Genomic DNA, 26,031 nt, shown 5'->3' with positions numbered 1-26,031 from the left:
AGAAAATTTGTGGTACAAGCAGTCTCCAGCAGATTCAAGCATACTTACTCTTCAGTGATAAATCTATTGACACATATACTTCATTAAATATCATCTTCATTGAGAGCCGGATTTCTGGCTAGAAAAACTTCATAACTTTTTAAATCCTTATGACAAGAGACTCTTGGAATATCTTGTATGTATAGTTCATGAAACATGGCCACTTACCTTAGTTCATCTGGGAAGGAAAAGACACGGTAAGTAGTAACTAAAGAACCTAACATACAGTACTAAGAAACTTTAGCCATTTTACTTCAAAATAAATTATAAAAATTACAAATCCAAAAAGTATTTTGTATAATCCTTATATCTTGCGGTTTAACCATAAACATTTTATCAGTTTCTATAGGGGAATAAGTAAAGCCTGTTATCAACTGAGGTAAGACCTCAAATTGGACATCATCAATGATCATCTCAGCTATAAAACAAGGCAGACCACCTCTACCCAGGAAGCAGTGACCAGGTTGAGTCCACAGGGCTGGAGTCTTGACCTCAGTTGTCTAAACCATTAAAACAGAAGAAGTATCTACTGCTTGATCTTGTGGAACAAAAGAAACATCACGAAAAACTGGCCACTGTAATTTATACTTATTATTAATTAAAAATTAGGAGGGATTTTGATGAAAGATGCTTCTGAAGTTTCAAATCTTTGCTCACTGCCTTGCAGAAAGAATGAATTAGAGCCTTGAAAAGAGAAAAGCATCTCCCTAATCTCTGGCTAGAATTTCCTAAAATATTCTTTTCCTTCAGAAGAGTGCATCTTAATCTGGAGCCCTTTGATAGAAGTCAGGAACTTAATGAATTTCAATGGAAAAATATATATTATTTAAAATGTAGCACTTTTAATTATGAATGTAGGTAACAAACTGCAGTTGCATAGTTTAATTATAAATGTAAGTAACAAATAACAGTTACATCACCATCAACTGTAAAACCTACAAAAATCAGATCAAACATCACTTGTGAAGCTATCTCAAAATATCAAAATGTGTGTTCACTCATCTCTGAACAAGAAAGACCTGTTCAGAGAGAGCTCCTCATATCTGCAGAGGGTCCCACTCCAGGCCTCAGCTAATTATTACTCAATTTTATACAAGGAAACTATTGAGGCTACTAAAAGAACCACCGGGGGGGGGGGGGGGAAGAAAACCAACCCCAAGACTTACACAAAATTGGGACTAGTTTGTGATCTCAGCAGAAAGAAAGAAAAAAACCTTTAATTCATCAGGCATCAAGAAAGTATTCAAAAGACTAACTGTCAGTAGTGAGACAAAATTGGCCTTAAGCTAATGGCAGCTCTAATCCCAACTAAAAAACAAGTAAAGCAAGACAACTGAATTAAATTATTTCCAAGTAACTTAACTTTTTGCCGTATACAAATATATCCAGCACCCAACAAGATAAAATTCACGTCTGGTATCAAATTTAAAATTATTTTATTTATTTATTATTTTTATTATTTTTTTTTTACAGAGAGAGAGAGACAGCGAGAGAGGGAACACAAGCAGGGGGAGTGGGAGAGGGAGAAGCAGGCTCACTGCTGAGCAGGGAGCCCGATGTGGGGCTCAGCCCCAGGACCCTGGGACCATGACCTGAGCTGAAGGCAGACACTTAACAACTGAGCCACCCAGGAGTTCCAAAAATTATTTTAATTTTTAAGAAAATTAAAAGAAAAATGTCTATATAAATGAGGTATTTAAGAAAGTATAAACAAGGAGAAATAAGGTATCTTTTTTAACAATCCAAACAACTTCTAGAGATGAAAAATATAGTATCTGAGATGAAATATAAACTAGCTGTGATTATTAGATTAGATACAGAAGATTTGTGAGCAAGAACAGAAACAGAAACTCTCAACAATCAAACAAAAGGAAAAGGAAAAGAACAAAAATGAACAAGAGCATTAGAGAGCTCTGCTGAACTTCAAGAAGCCTAATATACATGTAATTAGTCTCCAAAGGAGAGAGAACTGAAAAACAGTTCAAGAAATAATGCCCACGAATTTTCTAAATATATATGAAAACTATAAACCCACAGACCTAAAAACCTTAACGTATTCCAAATACAAGTAACATAAAGAAAGGATACCATGGCATATCATAATCAAGATGCTTAAAACCTTCTGAGAAGAGATTCACAGGCTTGACCAGAGTGTCAAAGGAATCCACAGCACCCACACTAAAAGGATCCCTGGCTTTAGACAGATGAGAAAACTAATTCTGACTACTCTGCAAGCAAAAAGAGTTGCTTTCTCCCTTTTTTAACACAGAAGAAAAACCTGTCACTTCTTAGGACAGAACAAAACAGTTATACAGGAAAAATTTGAAATCTACATTTAACCAAAATTTAAAAACTCTGCTCGAGACACCTATTAAAAAATGAATTAGTCAAGTCACAAGCCGGCAAAAAATATTCCCAAAACATGTTTGACAAATGACTTGAATTCAGAATATATTAAAAAATTATGAACCAGTAATGAAACCCAACAAAGGTTTAAAAATAGGCCAATATTTAACATACTCTTCACAAAGATAAATATATTAATGGTCAATAACCACATGAAAAGCTTCAAAATAACCGCTCATCAATGAAATGCAAACTAAAACCACAATGAGATACCACAACACATCCATCAGAATGGCAAAAAGTAAAAAAAAAGACAGATAACACCAAATGCTGTCAAAGATGTGGAACAACTGGAACTCTCCTACAATGTTGTGGGGGATGTAAAACAGCACACCTGGCACAACCTCAACATACAATTCCACAATTCTACCCAAGAGGAAGTACAGCACAGGTCTACAAGAGACTTGTAGAAGAATGTCCAGGACAGCTTTATATATAATAGCCCAAACTGGAAACAACACAAATATCCATCAACAGGAAAATGGCTAAAATAAACTATGGTATATTCATACAATGTACCTAGAAATAAAAAGGAAAGAACTACTTATATATGCAACAACACAGATGAATCCCCAAAATATTATACCTTCAGGGCAGTGAAAATACTCTGTATGAAACCACAATGATAGACATACGTCATTACACATTTGCCGAAACCCACTGAATGTCAAATACCAAGAATGAACCATAACGTAAACTACTGATACAATGATGTATCAATGTAGTTGCAACAATTGTAGTACATGTGTTAGGGCAGGGAGTATATGGGAAATCTCTGTACCTACTATTCAATTTTGCTGTGAACCTAAAACTGCTCAAAAAAATAGTTTTAAGTAAAAAAGAATATTATGTTTAATGAAAGAATCCTTTCATAAGAGTTCATACTATATGATTTGATTTATATGAAATTCTAAAATCAACAGAACTTTTTAAATTCAGAATAGTGTTTTCCTGAGTGGGAGCGGGGGATGTGGGAATGATTAGAAAGGGGCAAAAGGGAAGTTTTTGGAGATACTGATAAATCTGTATCTTGATGGGTGTTGTACATCACACAGGTATACGCATTTCTCAAAACTTGAGTAGTATACTTAAGATTTATGCATTTCACTTTGTAAATTACACCCTCAAAAAAATAAAAGGAACCATTACTAAATATAAACTCTAGTTAACAATATGCTGCTGAAGTCTAGGGGTGAAATGTACTGATGTCTAACCCTCTCTGAAAGCTATCAGAAGGACTGGTTGAACTGAGGAAGAGAGAAGTTAGATGAACAGCTATATGATAAAGCAAATTTAACAAAACATTATACAATCTAAGCTTTCTACTTTTCTATATATTTGAAATTTGTCATAATAGCATGTTGGGAAAAAAGTGAGCACCTTCTGGTGCTAGGTTTTGTTCTAGATGTTAGATATTATTCCTGTTTCAGGAGTTCATTGTCTAAGAGGAATTCACTGTCCAGTGTGAAATAAAGGTATATTTTATATGTACATATACTTATGTTATTCCCTAAGGTTTTAAGGTGATAAGTTTTTCATAAGCTATAAATATAAAATTTCACCTTTAGAAGTGTACAATTCAGTGTTTTTAGTGTAATCACAAAGTTGTGCAACCATCATCACTATCCAATTTTGGAACATTTTCATCACTCTTAAAAAGAACACCTCTACCCATTAGCAGTCAATCCCCATTTCCTTCTCCCCTCCAGGCCCTTGTTACTAATCTACTTTCTACTTCTATTGAATTGGCTATTAGGGACGTGTCATAGAAACAGAATCATACAAGGTGTTCCTTTCTGACTGGCTGCTTTCACTTAACATATTTTCAAAGTTCATCATGTTGTAGCATGTATCAGTTTTTCATTCTTTTGTATGACTGAATAATACTAGAGTATGGATACATCACAATCGTTTATCCATTCATCAGGTGATTAACATTTGGGTTCATTTTTTGGTTCTAATGAACAATGCTGCCATTTAATATTCACATGTGAGTTTTTATGGACATATGTTATCAATTCTTTTGCATATATACCTAGGAGTGGAATTGCTGGGTCATATGGTGATTCCATGTTCAAATTTTTAAGGAACTAGATTGTTTTACAAAAGAGCCATACCATTTTACATTCCCACAATCAACATAAAGGTTACAATTCTCTACAACCTTGCCAACACTTGTCATTATGTGTCTTTTGATTATAGTCATGCCAGTGGCCTTGAAATGATGTCTCACTGTGGTTTTAAGGGAAGAGAACACATCTTTTTATCTCTGTTTCCCTACATTACCAATGTTCAGTACATTCAGTAGACTTTAGTAAAAGTATAATGAACTGAATAACTGAGGTTAACCCACTAGCATCCTTCAATGAAATACATACCCCATTAATAATGCTCTAATTAAGTAGGTATCCTCCAATGAAGCACATAGTTAATTAAGTGTAACTATAGTTGTTAAACATAATTACATATAATAATTAAGTAAATCTAACTCCATTGTAACTCTTAGTAAGCCTTCGTAAAAAATTACCAATACCACAATTAGGAAATTTTGACGGTGCATTACCTTAACTTTTATATAATGTACATTCTCAACATTTATACCTATTAGAAATATTAAAGTTATTTTTAGAATGTAAAAAGAAAAAATCACCATAATATTCAGCATGTAAGGAAAAAAAAAATCAAGTAGTGTCAAAACACCAAAATAAAATCATCCCATCATGTTAGAACACTGCAAAATTCAATCTAATGTTTTATTTTTTAAAGTTTCACAGTGGTGAAAACACTATACAAACAATAGCTCAAAAAATAAAGTTTTTGTTATATTTACCTGTAATGTTTCCTAACATATCTTTATTGTGACAGGTAGGATCTTCCATTTCTCCATCTTTAAAATTGCCTATTTCCCCATAGTAAAGAGCAATCCCAAGTTGCATTATACGGATAAACATAGGCAGTTGTTGATCTGTGATAGAAAGTTTCAAACTCTCTACTAAAGTATGAATCTGTATTTGAAAAAATAAACACATCAACAAAAGCATGTTCAAAGGAAATACCTTTTAACATAAATAGATAAATGTTAAAAGTCCTAAAATAGAGAATACCATAAGAGAAAAGTAATGTTCCAAACATTTCCAATACGTAAGCCAAAATAATTTAATATCTTAGGAATTAAATTTGCTATAATGACCAATCAACTTTAGATAGAAACTGTACTAAGCCAAATTACATAAGTACAAATAGAAATGATGATGAGAAGATACAGTCACACTAGACTTTTCTAGAAATAAAGTCATGGAACCAAAATATCAACTCCATTGTATGAAGAATTTGATAGCACTCCCCCCACAATCAGAGATTTCTGTCACACCAAGAATAAAAGTTTCATAATGTCATTTTAGTAAAACCGCAATCACCCTTTCCAGCTTTATTAACCAAAAAGAATACATACACATTCTAAAAGCCTAAGTGAGAAAATTAGTAACATTACAACTACGGAAGTATGAACATAATAAAACTTTGTCAAATATGGAAAACCAAGTGACATACATGTTCAGAAAAGTTTTCCAAACAAGTTTTAAGAGATTTAAATAGGACATAAAATTTATAAAATGAAGCAGGTATAAGAAAGAAACAAGATTACTAACAAATAGGATATACAGCAGTCAAAGTTATCCTTATAGAAAGACATTAATGGAATATAAACATAGTCTCAGTGTAATGTTCCCTGCTGTTATATAAACATGGAATAAAACCAATAAAGCCATAAAGTCAAGTCTCTTGGAAGGTTTATTTTGACTTCCAAGTCTTTTGGAAGGTATTTGAGGGTTTATGAAACATGAAAAAGTAATAGTAGTCATCGTATTTTTAGGGCTGGGCCCTAAAATTTGAAGAGGAAGAAAGTTGCAAAAGGCTGTATTTAATTATGAATACAGGTTTCTTAAAACTGACTTAAAAATCATACACTGAACAGACCAAGAAAAGGTATAAAAAGGTTGGTAGGAGGAGTGGAGAGTGCGCAGTGCAGGCCTGCCAAGCTCTTCTTAATTTGGTATTTCTCTACCACATCCTTTTAAAATATTGTATGGCACCAATAGCACCAGTAAAAGGCCATCTTAGCTGAACCAGTAACAGACAAAGAATAAACCTTTTATATACATATATTATATGTACATCTAATATAAACATATACATTTAAAATATATACTTTATATATTTTATATATGGTAGATAGATCAAAGTATCTTTAAAATCAGTAAGATTAATCCCTAATAGAAAAATGGACAAAGAACCTCAATGGATTTTTCAAAGAACAAATGGCCAGTGAACATATTTTTAAAACTCTAACTTCACTAACAAATGTTAATTAAAATATATTTTAACAAGTTGCCAATTTTTTTTAACATGATCATATGTAAGGATAGGAACCCTCCTTAATGCTCATGAACATATACACTGGTTAAATTTTTCTGGAAACAATTTTGCAATAAAGAACACAGGCCTTAAAAAAATTTAAGCCCATTATTAAGATATTTACCAAAATCTTTCCAAAGGAATTAATCAGAAAAGTGGTCAAAGATTTAGGTCAGACTTTCATAGCTCTAAAAAACGTTTTTAAAAAGTAAATTTTCAAAAATAGGGGAAATGTTACTTATGTACCCATATAGTCTATAACTCAGATGACACAAACCCTAGGACATATTCGTTCCAACAGATAGAAAATTATAAAAAGCCAACCCAAAATACAGATAAATTCAAAAACCACTTAAATATATGGGAGAGACTTAAATGAATAATTACAGTATCTGGAATATTCTGGGAAATCCCCTCTCTTTGAGGCGATCAATGAGGTTAACCATGTACTTTTAATATATACTTCCTAGGACTAGGAGTTAGAAGAATGATAGGTCTAACTCAAAATAGCAAATCTTACACCACAATGGTATTAATAAAAAAATTCAATTTTATTTCAGTTGAACATAATGGTACCTCATACTTGGTGATTACCAGGGTCAAAAACCCCATGTCAACAAACTTACTTAATATTAAGATGCTTTTTAGGATGATGTAACATGGCTAATCAATTTTGAGAATACAAATTTATATGCTAACACTAAGTTTCCCTCAAATTCATTTATTTTTACTTTCCTCTAATTTAGCCACATTCTAGAATGTATAATTACATTTGTACTAATGATCAATAAGTTTATTTTATACTGTAAGGCATACACGCATCCATTACTTGCTGTCAAAATGTATCTTGAATTTACCGTTAATGTTCCCCAATGTGTCTAGGAAGTTCAAGGTGAAAGAAGGAAAGTAAGCCCATTATCCTGAGACAGAGGCATCAGTACCACTGAGTTAATATTTTTCTATGCTTATCTTTGACAAAGAAGCTAATTCAAAAATAGAAGGAAAGAGTAACGGAATTTCAGTAAATTGATCTGCATTGTATACAGTGGGAAGAAAACTAGAACCCTGATGACTGAAGTACCACCAAAGAAAAACAGGTGGATTTCATGAATAAATATACAGTGAAGCTACATAAAAGAGAAAGTGTTACATGCTTTTTAAAAAGACAGTATTAAAAAATAAGTTATATATCCATGTACAACCCGGCACAGTAGTCAATACCCGTGTTCAGACTCAGGGGCAGCTTATCCATTATAGCACTTTAGTATTCAAAGGCATGATACTCAACAATAAATACTCATTCCACATTAAAACTTAGTTATTAACAAGATCACAAGCTACTGTGTGAATTCTTTTTCAAAAACTAATATATGAATAGAGATTTAGAAAACTGTTATACAGGAAAGAACACAAGATTTACATTAAGAGACTAACTATACACGTTGAAAATATGTTCCACTATCTTGGGAGTAAAAGCTTTCACATTACCTAAAAAATTCCTACACGCTAAGATTTTAATTACATTCTGAATCCATAGATCAAAGGCTAAAATTTCCTGAACCAATAAACAAAGATATTAGGTCAGCATATTAAGCCTTATAAAGTTATCCAAGAAAGAGGGACAATAACTACAGTTATCAGATCAAGTTAAACAAATTATAAGGATTGAAATATACATTGATATTCAGTCCACTATGGGTATAATTACACTTTTTATAGGATTCCCTCTATCCATTTAAAAGAAAAAAACATGAATAAACAGCTGGACAAACTATAAAGGAAACTACAGTCACAGGGAGAAAAAAAAGTCCCCAAAATCTCTCTAGTACAACACACAATGCAGAAAGATTTAAAATATAATAAACAATAAAACCTAAAATTATAAATAAAAATAAAACTTACAAAAACTAATGGTATATATTTTTATGAGGTTAATTTCTTCTTTAGTAGCACCTGCAAGAACCAATAAACAAAATGGAGACATGCAACTCAACTACTAGAAAAAGAAACACCTACTTTAATAACAGATGGCATCTTGGAATTTAGGTTATCATATGTGAAATGCAGACGAGTTCTGAAGGAACATTTATACAATAAAGGATCCTGGTAAAATTCTATTTTACCACTAGCATTTCGTTTATCAAGACAAACTGTACAGTCAGAAAAATTGATAACCTTTCTCAGCACCAGATCAGTTGCTAAAAAAAAAAAAAGAAAAACCATTTTAAGTAAAAAGGAAAGTTAGAGAAAAAAGGCAACCATTTTTTATTAGTACAAATAGTAAGATTAAGAGAGCATTTAATACATGATACCAGAATCCATGCAAAGAATTTCTCATTTATTATTTAAACCCTCCAACAACCTTATGAAAGAGGCACAAAAATCCCACTGCAAGTAAGAAGAATCAAATAAAGGACAAAGAAATGAAATAGCTTGTCCCTAATTTGCTTGGTATCGAACTACGACATTTACGAAATTTATCAAAAGTTTTGCTACATTTTGCTATCTGCAATGAGATACCAAATAATTTAAATATAATTCTTGAGAAACCACATTAAAAATAACATTCTGAGCAGTAGTCATTCATTTAATATCTTAAACAAAAAAAATTCACAGCTTCTCTAAACTTGTACTCTCCAGTATGGTAGCCACCAGCGATATGTGACTATTTAAATGTATATATAAGTTAAAATTATATAAAAATTAAATTTCAGTTCCTTGGTTACATTAGCGACATTTCAAGTCCTCAATAGCCACATGTGGCTAGTAGCTACAGTATCAGACTGTAAAAATATAAAACATTTTCATCATCACAGAAAATTCTAGTGGGCATCACTGCTCTAAGCAATTGATAAAGAAATTACCACGTTACCAATAAGAGTATAGTTTGTTTTCAAGGAAATAAAAATGAAACAACTGCTGATAAAGTATCAAACTAGAAAATGAAACCTCTAGCAAATGAGAAGTTTTATTCCTAACTAATAAGCAATTCCTAGGTAACTCTTAGGCCCAAATCTACTACAATTTACACAGTATATAAATAAATGGTTTACTGATATATTTCCTTGTATACATGTATGTAATAACAGAACTAGAAATGAAAGAAACCCTCTAGATACTTCCTTCCCTCTCTTTGATAATAATTTACTGAATGTTTGCTATCAGATAATACACTAAGTCTTTTCCCTCTGCTATCTTTTAATATTTACATCCCTTTGTTTAAAAGATGTGAAAACTGAGACACAGTAACAGGAAATAGTTTAATGTTAGTTTATAAAGGTCAGACCGGTCATTCAAACTCTGGCAACCTTACTTGAGAGTTCATGTTTTTATCTATTATGCTGTAAGAAAATAGTGGTCTATATTTTGAGGGTATTCTAGAAAATTATTATTCACTGACAAAGGAAATTATTAAAGCTTTGAAAATATTTTTCTTAAACACTAAATATAACAACTACCTTTTAAAAACTTACAAAATGAATTCTAGTTCTGGTACCTACTTTAGATAATGTGCTGCAATTTAATCTGTAAAACGGGGATAATAATTATGTCTATCCAACTCTGGAGCACTCTGGAAAATGATCTGGCATAATTTTGAAAATGTGAACATTTGCTCTCCTCCCATCTAACAAACCCACTCCTAAGTGTTATGTCCTTAAGAAATGCTTACACATATGCATCAAAAGGTATGTACAAAGATTCCTAATACTGTTTGTAATAGCAAAAATGGGGAAACATTCCAAATGCCCATCATCAGAACAATTAAGTTCTGGCATACTTAAACGGCAGAATATTATTCACAAGTAAAAATAAGTGATCTATAACTACATGCAACAATATGGAAAAATATTAAAAGCATGACATTGACTGAAAACAGGAAGCTGTTTTACTCAAGCCTCAAATTCCCAACATAGAGCATACTATCTTTACAAAGCTCAAAAATATATGTAATATAGTATTTATGTATAATCACATCTGATACTTTTTGATTGAGATAAAATATTTATGTATAATCACATCTGATACTTTTTGATTGAGATAAAATTGAGTTGCCCCTAGCAACTTAGGGGCACCTGGGTAGCTCAGTCGGTTGAGCGTCTGCCTTCGGCTCAGGTGGTGATCCCAGGGTCCTGCCCCATGGGGAGTCTGCTTCTCCCTCTGCCCCTCCCCCTCCTCACTCCCCCCCCCTCAAATAAATAAAATCTTTTTTAAAAATTAACAGTTTAAAGGGTACAACAGGGTGGCATTTGGTATACTGACAATATTATTCATCCATCAGCACAATCAATTTCAAAACTTTTTCAATACGTCAGAAAAGAAATTCTGTACCCTTGAGCTACCATCCCTCAATCCCCTCATTGCCCTCCCTACTCCCCAATCCTGAGACAGTCCCTAATCTACGTTCTGTCTATAAGATTTGTCTATTCTGTGCAGTTCATATAAGTGGAATCCGACAATACACAACTTCTCTGTCTGGCTTTTTTCACTTAGAATGTTTTCAAGGTTCATCCATGTTGTAGTATATATCAGTACTTCATTCCTCTTGATAGCACAAGTCTTTTCAAGCAATTAAATGATAAAATTTAACACAGCAGTTAACTCTAGGAGGAAGGGGATGAGATAGGGAAAAACACATTGGTGGGGATAAACTACTGTGTATGTTCTAGATACTGAGAGGAGAGGTGCTCCTTATACTGTTTTATAACAAAATATGTGACCTAAATCTTTGTAAGTATCAAATGTTGCATTAAAAATAAAAGGGAAAATAATAGTAACTATCTCAGAAGGTAAAGGATTAAAACCAGATAATGTAAAAAAAAGCACAGCACCAGGCCCAGCAGTTAACAAGAACTCAACAAGTGAAAGATACCATTTTTACTGTTTTTATCACCACCCTCATCATGAACTTTCATGGGGATACTTGATTTTCTTAAATACATTAGCACATTGGTAGTAATGATAATTCACATTTTACAAATGACTCACCCAAGGTTATACTAAGTTAGTGGTGGAAGGAAGACTGAAACCATGATACCCTAACTCCCAACCCAAGACTCTAATTCACTATAATGTCCCAAAGTAATATTTACATTACTTGTATATTAAAACTATAAATGAAATTTCTTCCCATAAAATGTCAACATTCATTCAATCCTGCATTATCCAGTTCTGCTTGTTTTCCATTGTCCTTAATATTTCCTTGTGGCCTTTATATGGAATATTTTTCCCAAAGAGGATGACAGGGAGGCATTAACAATGTCTCAGAAACAATGCTTGGGACTTTGCATATGCACTGATTAATGCCTCACAACAAAACTGTGAGATCAAAACTATTCTTCATTTTAAAATGTAATGACTAAGCGGCACCCGGGCAGACTCAGTCAGTAAAGCATACTGACTCTTAATCTCAGGGCCATGAGTTCGAGCCCCATGTTGGGTGTGGAGCCTATTTAAAAAAAAAAAAAAGTGAAGACTGAAGCTTGGAGAACACACAAAAATGAGACTGTATCAAATTCTGCTAGTTCCTAGTTGTATGCCTAAACTAGGCAAGTTAAGTAACCTTGAGACTAAATTTCCTTTTGCTTTCCTTTTAAGCAGGACTTAAGATGAGTAAGTGAACATATAAGTAAATGAATGAGTAAGAATATCACTTTATGGAGTTATGCGAATTTGAGAAAATGTAAAAAATTTTAACAGCTCATTTTCTGAGCACTATGTACAAGACACTTTTATAAATGCTTTCAGTGCATTAATGTATTTAATAAAATAACTCTATAAGAAAGCTCCTATCTTACCCCCATTTTACAAATGCAGAAACTAAGAACTGGTCAAGTAAGTCACCTAAGGTCATATAGCTCTACTAAGTTGGACAGCCAGGATCCAAACTCAGGTTGTCCAACTTTAGTGCCAACACTGTTAACAAATACATACCCTGGCAAGTCACAGATAAAAGGTGCTCCCAATAGTCTCCTCATTATATATTTTTTTTTAATTTTACTTATTTATTTGACAGAGAGCACAATCGGGGGAGCAGGAGCAGGAGAAGCAGAAACCCTGCTGAGCAGTGATCCTGATGCGGGGGCTTGATCCAAGCATCCTGGGATCATGACCTGAGCCAAAGGCAAACACTTAACCGACTGAGCCACGCAGGTGCCCCTCCTCACTGTATTTTTAAAAAATGTCCACTCCTTACCCTATCAGAATATTTATCAAATATTATGATTAATATCTCTTCTGACAAAAGAAGCAGTGTCTCTTTCACAGCTGTATTTTCAATGCACAGTGCCTACCATATAAAACATAATAAAATAAATAAATGGTAGTTACTAAAATTATATTACTTAATAGTTCTTTTAATGTAAGCAGAAGAAGATTACAGCATGTAACAGTCAAAAGAGGCTTTAGGATTATCCAGAAGTCCCAAATACACTCTGGAATATACAAACCTAAAACATAAATCAGATACATTGTTTTGCCATTACCGAGCAATACAAAAGCAACATGTTCCATTTCCTCCTTCAAATATGTCAAAAATTTTAACTATTTTTATTACTACAAACCCATTGCACTGTAAAATGTTATATAATACTTTTGAAACATGTGGTAGGTAAGAAAGAATAAAAATTAAGAATATTAAAAATGGAGTCTGGAATTTCTTAATTTGAGGGTCTATTAAACCTATAGTTGTATGCTAAATTTTTTTAAGATTTTATTTATTTATTTGAGAGAGAGAGAGAAAGAGCACAAGAGCAGAGTGAGGGTCAGAGGGAGGAGACTCCCCACTGAGCAGGGAGTCCAGCACGGACTCAATCCCGGGACTCCAGGATCATGACTTGAGCCAAAGGCAGACACTTAACCAACTAAGCCACCCAGGCACCCCTGTAATGCTAAATTTTATATATGTTCATTTTTCTAGGCTGAAGCATAAAGCTCTCAAATTTATCGAAGAGGCAGTTGGCCCAAAAAAGGTTTAGAAACCAAGACAACTATTTCAATAATGGAAAAATCTATACTTTTCTTAATATTTACTCACCAGAAATATCCATGAATGCACGATCCCATAATTCACCTACTGTATAGCACTCTGCAGAAGTGATATTGACTGAAAGAACAATATCATCTTCAACATATTTTAGTATGAGATTATTTATAACAATATTTACATTATTTACTACTCGTCTAATCAGACTCTGCACATAACCTATAAAATAGAAAAAAAAGGATTCAATTAGCCATAAGTCTGTCAGTAAACAATTATTCTTAAAATGTTATTGAACTTAATGTATATGACAGGTGGGTATCATTTAGCATATTTTGCAAAGAAGAAACAGTCAGGTGGACAGGCTTGCAATACTGACATAGCTAATAAGTAGCAGATCCACCCCCAAAAACCATTACCAAGAAGTTCTATATAAGGAAGTGTTCATGTACTAAGAGAAATCAGAGACTAACATAACACTAGATCCCAGTCAGTGATAATCCTATATTCAGTACTTTGTCTGGTTTCTGCCTATTTTAGAAACATTTTCCCAAATGAAACAATGTTACTAAATGCTGATTATACAACATATTATAAGAGTTGCTTCTTTAAGAGTTTCTTTTTGAGCCATCTTCTCTTCCTACTTTAAATAGCCATAAAAGTATTCAAAAGGCTGGGAGGAAGAAAGGTAGGAGAAACATGACCATCATAATGGATTCAAGTATTTCCACTTACTAATAAATAATATTGAAGGAGGGTAGAGGAGAGAATAAGATTGAGGAAGAAAATGTAGACACAATTTAGAGACAGAAACAAAGAACACAATGAAAAGAAAGAAAAAAGAAAAGTATGGAAGAATGGAGAAAAAGCATAATGCGAACACAGGGAAATAAGAACAATAAACAAATAGCAGTTTAAAAAAAAAACAGAACTAGTGAATATTTTTTGCCCTAGCTTGCCTAAAATCTCCAAAATTTTCTTTTAATTTTATGCTACTATGGGATACTCCACATTCTCAGAAGCTTCTCACACAATACATGTGTATACAGAATTTAATTGTAAGGATTAAGTAAGTAAAAGTAAGGAAAAAAAGTAAGGAATTTAATTGAAATTATAAATAAAAAACAAACAGCATTTTAAGAAAACACAGGAGAAAAAGATGAAAAATTTCACTTGATTCAAATGCACTTCTGACTATAAAACTTATTTAAAAACTAATTAAAATGTTAACTATTTCATGAACTATCCTACTTATATTCAGAACTCAACTGGGCAAAACAGAATCAACTTCTGTCAGCAACTGTCACTGTTAACACCTACACTAAAATATGCTGGGAGGAAAAAAAAAAATGCTGGGAGAAAGCCTATTTAAATCAATTCAACCATAACACCTTTGCAAAAACCAACTCCCTCATTCATCCCCAAAGGATATAAATAGGAAAGAAATGTAAACCAACTAAGTTCAATTTTTTCTATGTGGAAACTATTAGCACCTTTTAGAGTGCCAATTATCATATTCAAAGAATTAACATACAAAATATCAATAAATTTAAGGTAATAAATACTTTTATGAGAGTAGACACTAAAATGCTTAACAAATTAAGCTTCCAAAAGAAATTCTAAAAATCAAAAGTTTCAATCTTGGAATGTATATTCCCCCATGCTATTACTACTCAACACAGATGTTAAAAATAAAAATAAAAATAAACATCCTGTTTCTAAGAAGTCAAGAAGCATGACTAACATTGTTTTTCCTATTTCTGAAAAATGTGTCATCAATAAGGAATTCATAAAAACCTCTTAAGAGTTCATGACTTTTTATTACCTTCAAAAGAAAAAAATAAACTCTCGAAGATAGAACTGGAGAAAATATTTAGTGCAAAGTAACAGAAACATAATACTGTAAATGTATTTTAACCAACAAAACACTGCTAATGGATTTTTTACTCTATTTTTTAATATTTTCCCTCAGTTTGTCATTATAAAAGTAGCATACAAATTGAGATGAATAAGCCAATTCACCAAAGAATATTAAAGAATAAAATATCTAAAAAGAACTACTCCCATAGACTACATTTCCTTCTTAAAAATGCAATACCAAAGTAACAGTAACTAACCAATGGAAAAAATGATACACTATCTCCCCAATCCTCCATAATAACTTAGTTCTAAGTAAGCTATAGGAGAGTGTCAAACAGCAGATCTACTAGTTCTCATCACTAAATATTTAGATAGTCCCTGAGAGTGTATCTGTTCAGATGACATAACAGTAATCCAGGTCTATTCCCTAAGCATCTGAAAATGCAAGATCACTCTGGAGTAAGAACCTACAAGATGTCATAATGGATGGCTCTAAAACAGATGCCTGTTACTAATCAAACTTTCCAGAAATTCCTATCATTATCCAACTCTCGCCCACCCATAAACCCCATTCCTCCAGACATATACATCTATGCCCACAGGGCCAGATAAAACACTATAACCTTTCATGGACTTTGCTCATACTCTTCCTTTGGTTTAGAGTACTCTTTGTCCATTCTCCCTTCTTGTTACAGTCCCAGAATAAATGTCTTCTCCCCTACAGCCTCTTCTCCAATGTCCCCCAACCTATACAACATTAAGAAGATTCTATGTGCTATGGTGAGCGCTATGAATTGTGTAAAACTGATGAATCACAGACCTGTACCCCTGAAACAATACAATATATGTTAATAAAAATTTTTTTTTAAAAGCTCTCCAATTATCACCTTTTCTGTAATAAACAAAATATAAACATTAGATATCCTGAAGGTTGACATAATAGTTTTAAGCATAACCCACTTTTAAAAGAATCAATATATCAATATATTAAAGAATACCTGGATATCAGAAATGACTATCCATGAGTATCTTGCGCTTCCCTTTCCATCCAGATGGTAGAATTATTACTGAGATAAGGACTTCTAAGCCATACATAATGTCCATACAGTTTTCCTCAGTGAAATGTGAGCAGACTATGTATCACTTCGAGCATGGGAGGATTAAGAGGTAGAAAGGTCTTCTCCAGGTCCTCTCGGAAAGGCTGAAAGCAGTAATTCTAAGTCTGGCCTAGGGCACAGCAGAGCCTCCAAACAAAAGAAGCTTAGGGGCGCCTGGGTGGCTCAGTCAGTTAAGTGTCTGACTCTTGATATCAGCTCAGGTCTTGATCTCGGGGTCATGACTCTGAGTCCCATATTGAGCTCCATGCTGAGCATAGAGCCTACTTAAAAAAAAAGAAGCCTGGGCTTCTAGTATACAGTCTTTATACTGGTACATAAAGAAAAGAACACTTTTGTTAGGTTAATGCTAACTGCTGGGAACATAACCAGTGGATTAACACAACTTACACAATGTGTCACTGTTGTTAGGAAAAAAAAAGTTTTTCCTGAAAATGTTAATGGAAGATATTAAAACAATAAAAGCATAAAAAAATAGAAGATGTGAAATGCATTTCTTTTTCATTTACCATAGATCTTCTCTACTCTTAGATGTTCCAGAAAGGAACAGGGATTATATAGCTTTTAAAATCTTGTGGTCCCCCACAGGCAGACAGAAAGGAAATGATTATGCTATCTTCTATAACAAGACATTGCCATTCTTGGCTTAGGTTCTTGAACAGATGATATATTACAAATATTCCTAAATTATCTCATATACTCTCCAATTATTATTAAACTCCCTTTCAAGAGATTTTTCAGAATACCAAGCCCTAACAGTCTAACATGGCAAACATTCAAATATACACACACACCACAAACTATATCTTCCACTTTCATATTCAATATTTTCTGCAGAAAAAAATTGTGACTGAATGACTACTAACTTAGTACTGTCTCTCTTCATGTATACCAAAATATCTGAGTTTCCATTTTCTTATCTACAAAATGTGGGCTAGATCAGAGGCTTAGCTGGAGCCTAGAGATGGACTTCAGCAAGAATGTGAATACATGAAGTTATGTGCAGTTTCAAACGTGCGTATGTGAGTCTACAACTTTTTTAACGGATTTTCAAGGGTCCATGTCCCAAAAAAGATAGACTGCTAGACCAGAAAATCTTGACGTTAGCTTATTTCACATTTCAATGAAGGGACTCTGATTATTAAAGAAAACACTGTGATTCTGTGCGGTTCAGTTTCTGTGCAGTGTAGTAAACATATAAATGCCTATTATCAGCGAGACATTGTTTAGATCAGAGGCTGGCAAAATGAGATCTTTGCATCAATTTTTATAAACTTTTATTGGAACACAGGCCAATAGTTTATCATTTCTTTTTGATTCCATGTGAAATCAGAAGAATGGAATAGCTGCAACAGAAAATTTACGGCTTGCAAATCCTAAAATGTTTAATAACTGGCCCTTCACAGAACAGGTCTGCTGTCCTCTTTACTAGATAATGATCAAAGATGACTAAATCATAACTTGAGACACAGTAGGCAACATGATTTTTAAAGTTTATCTATATCCTAAATATTTCTATTAAATATTTCTATTATTTCTATTAAATATTTATATATATATCTTTATTAAATATATTAAACTGACCCTCTCTCCCAGGAAGAAATATTACACTATAACCCAGCACAAGTGCACACATATGCACAAGTTTCTTTACTAATAACTTTACTATATGCCTTTATGCTATGAGGTTTTCTATTCTTTCCCATATATTTTAAATGCTTGCTATGACCCACTAAATTGCTCTTCCAATGCACTAATTGGTCAGGATCCATTATTTGATAAAGACTGTTCCATTTCCTTATACCACACACAAAAACAGATTCGAAATGGTTGAAAGACCTAAATGTGAGACAGGAATCCATCAAAATCCTAAAGGAGAACACAGGCAGCAACCTCTTCAACCTCAGCCACAGCAACTTCTTCCTAGAAACATCGCCAAAGGGAAGCGAGGGCAAAACTGAACTACTGGGACTTCATCAAGATAAACAGCTTTTGCACAGCAAAAGAAACAGTCAACACAACCAACAGACAACCGACAGAATGGGAGAATATATTTGCAAATGACATTTCAGATAAAGGGCTAGTATCCAAAATCTATAAAGAACTTATCAAACTCAACACCCAAAGAACAAATGATCCAATCAAGAAATGGGCAGAAGACATGAACGGACATTTTTCCAAAGAAGACATCCAAATGGCCAACAGACACATGAAAAAGTGCTCAACATCGCTCGGCATCAGGGAAATCCAAATCAAAACCTCAATGAAATACCACCTCACACCAGTCAGAATGGCTAAAATTAACAAGTCAGGAAATAACAGATGTTAGCAAGGATGTGGAGAAAGGGGAACCCTCCTACACTGTTGGTGGGAACGTAAGCTGGTGCAGCCACTCTGGAAAACGGTATGGAGGTTCCTCAAAAAGTTGAAAATAGAACTACCATACGACCCAGCAATTGCACTACTGGGTATTTACCCCAAAGATACAAATGTAGGGATCTGAAGGGGTATGTGCACCCCGATGTTTATAGCAGCAATGTCCACAATAGCCAAACTATGGAAAGAGCCAAGATGTCCATCGACAGATGAATGGATAAAGAAGATGTGGTGTACACACACGTACACACACACACACACACACACACACACACACACACAGGAATATTATGCAGCCATCAAAAGGAATGAAATCTTGCCATTTGCAATGACGTGGATGGAACTGGAGGGTATTATGCTGAGCGAAATAAGTCAATCAGAGAAAGGCATGTATCATATGATCTCACTGATATGAGGAATTCTTAATCTCAGGATTAAGAGGGTTGCTGGAGTGGTGGGGGGTGGGAGGGATGGGTGGCTGGGTGATAGACATTGGGAAGGGCATGTGCTATGGTGAGCGCTGTGAATTGTGTAAGACTGCTGAATCACAGACCTGTACGTCTGAAACAAATAATACATTTAAAAAAAAAAAAAGAAAAGAAAAGAAAAAGAAGAAGATAGTAGGAAGGGAAAAATGAAGGGGGGGAATCGGAGGGGGAGACAAACCATGAGAGACTATGGACTCTGAGAAACAAATTGAGGGTTCTAGAGGGGAGGGGGGTGGGGGGATGGGTTAGCCTGGTGATGGGTATTAAAGAGGGCACGTACTGCATGGAGCACTGGGTGTTATATGCAAACAATGAATCATGGAACACTACATCAAAAACGAACGATGTAATGTATGATGATTAATATAACATAATAAAAAAAAAGAGAGAGAAAAAAAAGACTATTCTAGATACCAAGAAAAGAGATTGCAGGGGCGCCTGGGTGGCTCAGATGGTCAAGCGTCTGCCTCCAGTTCAGGTCATGATCCCAGGGTCCTGGGATCGAGCCCCACATCAGGCTCCTGGCTCAGTGTGGAGCCCGCTTCTCCCTCTCCCTCTCCCCCTGCTCATGCTCTCTATCTCTGTGTCTGAAATGAATAAATAAAATCTTTAAAAATAAATAAATAAATAAAAAGAGATTGCAAAGAGGATATTAGATATTGATGTATATTTATTTTCATATTCAAGAGCCAGCCATCCTTCAAGAGTATAGAACAAATGACTATTGGAAACACCAAAACTATTCTCAAAAAGCAAAAAACACCAAAACATATTCTCAAAACTATTCTCAAAAAGTCTTAACGATGTAATGTATGGTGATTAACATAATAAAAAAAAGAAAAAATGTAACATCTATGTAAATGCTCAAACTCCAAAATTGTAACCACAGCCATATCTTTGCCCTAGAAAATTTTGAGACCAGAAATTCATCTCTACTATGGAAGAACCTTAATATGGTTCCCAGGCAGGGTAAGGTTGCCAGAAAGGAGTCCTCAAATAACCATATGAGTCAACCTTTAAATAAAATGATTTACCCTTATCCAGCTGGATTCTCAAATTATCCCTTTTTTCCCCCTTTGGCAAGATTAACTTTAACTGCTCTGCCTCCCAGTAATTGCCCAACAATTCAGTTACTTCCTAAATCAACTCCTTCACTGTGATTTATGTCGGCATGAAAGAGGATACTAGTCCTGTTAGGTAAGGCAGGAAAGCACATGTTAATCCAAACGCTACCTCAAGTAGTTAAGAATACAGTTCTGTTTCATGCCCTCTAAAAATAGGATTTTTTCAGTTATGTTTATATGTTTTTATGTTTTATACTTTACACTCCCAAAAATAGACCAATTTTCCCAATTCTGATTATCAGTGTAAATTCTAATAAAGGCTTTAAAGAATCTTTTAAAAGTCTGGGGCCTCTTTTGCATACATCCAGGTTAACCAATAGATTTTTATCTGTGAAATCAACAACTGACAAAAGCTTTAAATTTATCTTAAACAAGTTCTTTCTTAAAAGAAAAAGAAATGTTACAAGACTCAACAGTTAAACCTAAAACTGATTATTCTTTGCCAGGATACTGATGGAGAGAATTCAACACAATAGCTGGTACAGGAAATTTTGAGGGGATATACATACAGTCAGTAATTTGGAGAGGTAAAGAGGTTGCCCATTTAATAAATAAGAATAAGCTACAGTTTAATTTATACTTTAATTCACCAAGGATTTTTCCTAAGGAGTTAAGTAGTAAGAAGAAATCTAGAAAGTTCTGGAACAATCACACCACTCTAAGGAGAATTAGAAATATTCAGAAGTAAAATATCTTCTTCTGGCACCTTCTCCAGCTATAGCAATTAATCTATTTAAAGCCAGAGGGATTACCAAGACTTGTTAAGTTCAGAAGAATATAAAGCATCAGCAATAAAATCACTACAATGTTAGTTTAAAATGTTCAACTCAAATGTAACTTAGAACATATCTGAGGGAGGATGGTTATGAAATGCTGTATCTAACTCTAGCCTCTTAGTAGATGGTACCAGGAGTCTGTCAAAAATTAACTACGTTAAAACCAACAGAAAGCCTACAAACTTTTTGGCACAGAAAACAAATATGCACCAATGTCAACTATACCTCTGAGAAAAAGAAATGACTGATGAATAAAATCAAAAGAGAAATGACTGATAGAAACAACTCCTAATAGTAAAAAGTCAGCAGTGCACTCTGGCCACAGAGCTGACACATCATGATCACATTCTTCTTCTTCAATAAATAATTACTAAAGAACTGTTGTTTGTAAGCCACTATTATTCCAGGTAAATAAAAATTTCAGGAAATGAAAGAGATGGTTACAAAATTCTGTGATCCTGTTGGTGAATTCTATAGTTTCCTGAAACTCAGAACAATCTAGTGTCTTTCTACTTGGGAAGAATAAAATAAGATGAAACCAGAGAGGGAGACAAACCATAAAAGACTTCTTAAGCATAGGAAAGAAACTGAGGCTTGCTGGAGGGGAGGTGGGGGGGTGCAGATGGGGTAACTGGGTGGTGGGCATGAAGGACAGCACGTGAGGGAATGAGCACTGGGTGTTGTATGCAACTGACGAATCACTGAACTCTACCTCTGAAACTAGTAATACACTATATTGTTAATTAATTGAACTTAAAATTTAAAAAAAGGAAACCCACCCCCCCCCAAAAAAGCAGCAAGTGGAACAAAGAGGATACTAGTCCTCCAGTTAGGTAAGGCAGGAAAGTGAGAGTGAGTGACTGAGAAAGCAAAAGCAAGTCTTTGTTTGGACAGGATGTAAGAAAGAAACTTAAGAAACAGACCTGCAGCAAAAGAGCATCAAAATTTGAATGAAAGACATGTTTGAGGGCTCTGGACTCAATCTGTTCTTATGTCATGAGCAAATGCACATACACATATAGTCTAAGTATTCTATGACACTAAATATTGAAAGTGTACATTCTACAACAGGCCTACAACAACGATTAATAGCAAGTGAAATTTTGGCTTTACCAAGCTCATGAGAAATTACCTGGTGGTAAATCAGGATCTGTGGGAGCAGCCTGCTGAATTGTTCTTCGGGGTTTTACCAATGATTTTGTGTTCTCAGTAGTACTTCGGTTGGTAGAATTAGAACCACAGCTTTCATGGTCATCCTATTTTTATTTTAAAGAAAAGGAAAGTATCAACCACCATTCAAGAATTAGGAAAGGTTTTTTTTAGTTGAATATATACAATTTATGGTTACTAAATTTGATTAGCAAGACTCTAATTTCTTAGCTCTAAAAAATCTATATAAATAGCCAAACAATTCTTATGATTTGCGCTCTCAAACAGCATTCAAAAATAACAAGTAGTTTAAACCACAAATTCTTCCTTTCTTGAGTTGGTATCTAAACAAACCGCTTGATAACATTAAAAAATTCTTAAATATGGCTTTCGCAAAAGAAGGCAATTTAACACAAGTTTTTTTTTAAACACTTTCCATCTGAATACAAAATAAATGGAAAGGGGGCAACCCTCTTGGGTCCCCTCCCCACTCGGGAGCTTTGTGCTATCACTTTGCTATTGCTCAATAAACCTTGCTTTGCTGCCCACCACTCTGTCTGATCTATCTTTTCATAGTGTGACCAAGAACCACAGGGATCGACAGAGAAAAAATCCTGTAACATTCATGGAGGCCCATCAGGGATCTGTGCCATCATTAAGGACAACTAACCAATAAAGATCCTCAAACTCCTAACAGTGGTTCAGATGGAGCCTCACATGGAGGTCAAACTAGACATCTACAGGGGACCCCTTGATAGATCGGGATGAGAGGAACCCTGACTGCCACCCCATCCAATGCCCCCCCCCCCCGCCCCCGCACCAGCAGGAAGTAGATATGATTTGTTGTTGCTCTTCTTCCCTAACAGCAGTTAGGGTTATCTCTTCAGAGGCGGGAATGACGGATAGTTGGAAGGCAGGGAGGCAGGACAAGGGGCCCCTCTCCCTGAAAGGAAACCACCCTTAAAAGGATTTTACACAACCCTGGAAGGAGCCCTCCACCCTTTTCCATATGACAGAGACATGTGACAAAAATCTAATTGAATGGCAGGTGCAGAGAGGGTTAATCAGATTAAAACAGCCCACCAATAAGCCCATAACAACCCCTGGACTTAGAAACTCAGGTGGCAACCCTCTCAGGTCCCCTCCCTCCTCGGGAACTTCATACTGCCCACCAAATAATAATAATAAATAAATGGAAAGAATCTTAACTTTCCCCCATTTTTTGTTTATATGTTAAGGCTCTCAGTATTTGTGTGTTAAATTATGAATCAAAGCTGTCTTCTTAATCACCTTAATGATTAATCTTAATCATCCTTAGACTCCTTTGCAACCTATGTAATGTTTACTGAATTATTATCCACATTAGATATAAGGTTTCATTGGGCTTTGATATGAGTAACAAAAACTTCAACAAAACACATTTTTTAAATGTATTCCCTTATTTACACAATGCAGACAGTACTCTTTCCCTGCCTCGATTCAACAGAAGTTTATATAATGCTTTTATGTGCTGTTGGATGTACAAAGACAAATCAGATTTCATACCTGTCCTCAAAGATGTCAGAATCTATTGAAAACATACATAACCAGTTCTACACAGTACTTTTTTTTTTTTTTTTTTACAGTACTTTTTGTTAAGTTAGGAATAGAGAGTCATTCTATTTGGAAGAACTAGAGAGGTCAGGCTCATAAAAGTGAATATAGGAATGTTTTAGGTTAAGATTGGAGGCTAAATGGAGGAAAACCGTAAGCAAAAGGAAAAGAGTATATATGTATGTAACATGTACAAGGAATAATGATTAGTCAAATAAAGCCAAAGTATTCAATGCTTAAGATGAAAGAACCTACCAGAAGCTGAAGGCATGAACCAGTTCAATAAAAATGGGGTAACATTAAGAACGATAAAGATATTCTCAGTCTTCATTCTAGTTGCCATGTTTCAAGATTTGATATTAGAATGCCAATAACATATAAAAAAGGAGATTTAGTAGTTCTAGTAGAGAGACAAGAGTGGGAGCAGTAAATGAATAGTTCAAAGAGTGAAAGAGAAATTAAAGGGGAAACAATAAACATAGACTGTTCTTTCAAGAAGAAAGACAATACAGGGAGGAAATAGATGGATAGTAATAAAGTAAAAGTACCTGGCATCTTCTTTTTCCTATTTTCAGGATAAAAGAGCACATTCTGCCTAAAGGAAAGATACATATAAGGAAATATCAAAGGTAAAAATATAGGGGCACCCGGGTAGCTCCGTCGGTTAAGTGTCTCACTCTTGATTTCGGCTCAGGTCATGAGATAGAGCGCCGAGTCAGGCTCCACTCTGGGGGGGTGGAGCCTGCATTAATCAATAAAACTATTTTATAACACAAGAATGGTGAGGAATTCAGTTTTTCTATTTTACATATTTAAAGACAAAATTTCAAGATTAAAAAGGAAAATCACTAAATTCACCAATCTAATAGGATACCAGAATAAGAACAATAAGACCTTTAGACAACAAAAACTCTTACTCAATACCATACCAAGAGAATAAAACAATTATGTAAGATGAATCCTTTACAAGATAACATGGCTTCAGATGCTGATGATGTATTAGCAAAAGAAAAAAATTTGAAACTTCAATACAAGCAGAAAGTAAAAGATTTGCTATCATAAAGAAAAAAATTCTCGTATGAGTTTATGTTCATTTTAAGTTAATGCAAAACAAACTTTCATTCCACAAAACAACTTCACTATTCAATCTTTATAATGAGATCTTCTGTTATTTTGGGGGATGTTATCATCTCTAAATACTAAGACTACTACTGTGAATAAAACCTTACTGTAATGACTTTTAGTTCAGCTTACGTCCTTAAAAATGTCTGTAGTCATACACTTCTGCACAACGTTAACATTAAAAGCACACTATTAATTTTTGAAACATATGGTTGTCTCAAAAGCCCAGAAGTAAAACATGTTCATTAAAGAAATGTGAAAAAGTTCCAAGTGAACTGCCAAAACTAGCATAATTATGAAAATATTTAACACTAAAACCATCTGAAATCACATACTGTATATAGATTACAGTGATGTCATAACAAACATTCCAGCCAAAATGCACTAAAACTACTGCAGTCCAATAAATCTGGCATACATGAGATGACAAACATTTTAAAGTAAAAGAAGTTATTTTTATTTTTTAAAAGTTATTAGCAGCAAAAAGGGTAAAGTACATAGACTAAACATAAGATTTCAAATAGTTAAAAAGTGAATAAAGCTTCCCTACAAACTACACATTTTTATTATTCAAAAGAAAAATCTAAATAA

General features: G+C 34.1%; 1 protein-coding gene across 6 annotated transcripts in view; it reads right to left on the bottom strand.

Moving 5' to 3' along the window:
- Positions 1-26,031, bottom strand: part of VPS13B (vacuolar protein sorting 13 homolog B) — a 752,513-nt gene that overhangs the window by 675,168 nt on the left and 51,314 nt on the right. For all 6 annotated transcript variants that reach the window (XM_027594446.2, XM_027594522.2, XM_027594594.1 and 3 more), the window contains exons 4-7: positions 22,709-22,832; positions 13,892-14,059; positions 8,875-9,056; positions 5,276-5,450 (exon numbers count right to left, since the gene is read on the bottom strand). In XM_027594446.2, the coding sequence (XP_027450247.2) occupies positions 5,276-5,450; positions 8,875-9,056; positions 13,892-14,059; positions 22,709-22,832 (649 nt within the window). The remainder of the gene's footprint in view (positions 1-5,275; positions 5,451-8,874; positions 9,057-13,891; positions 14,060-22,708; positions 22,833-26,031) is intronic.

Source organism: Zalophus californianus, chromosome 4 (genome assembly GCF_009762305.2).
Source record: "Zalophus californianus isolate mZalCal1 chromosome 4, mZalCal1.pri.v2, whole genome shotgun sequence".
NCBI classification, from domain to species: Eukaryota; Metazoa; Chordata; class Mammalia; order Carnivora; family Otariidae; genus Zalophus; species Zalophus californianus.
This window is presented reverse-complemented; position numbering and strand designations above follow the sequence as displayed.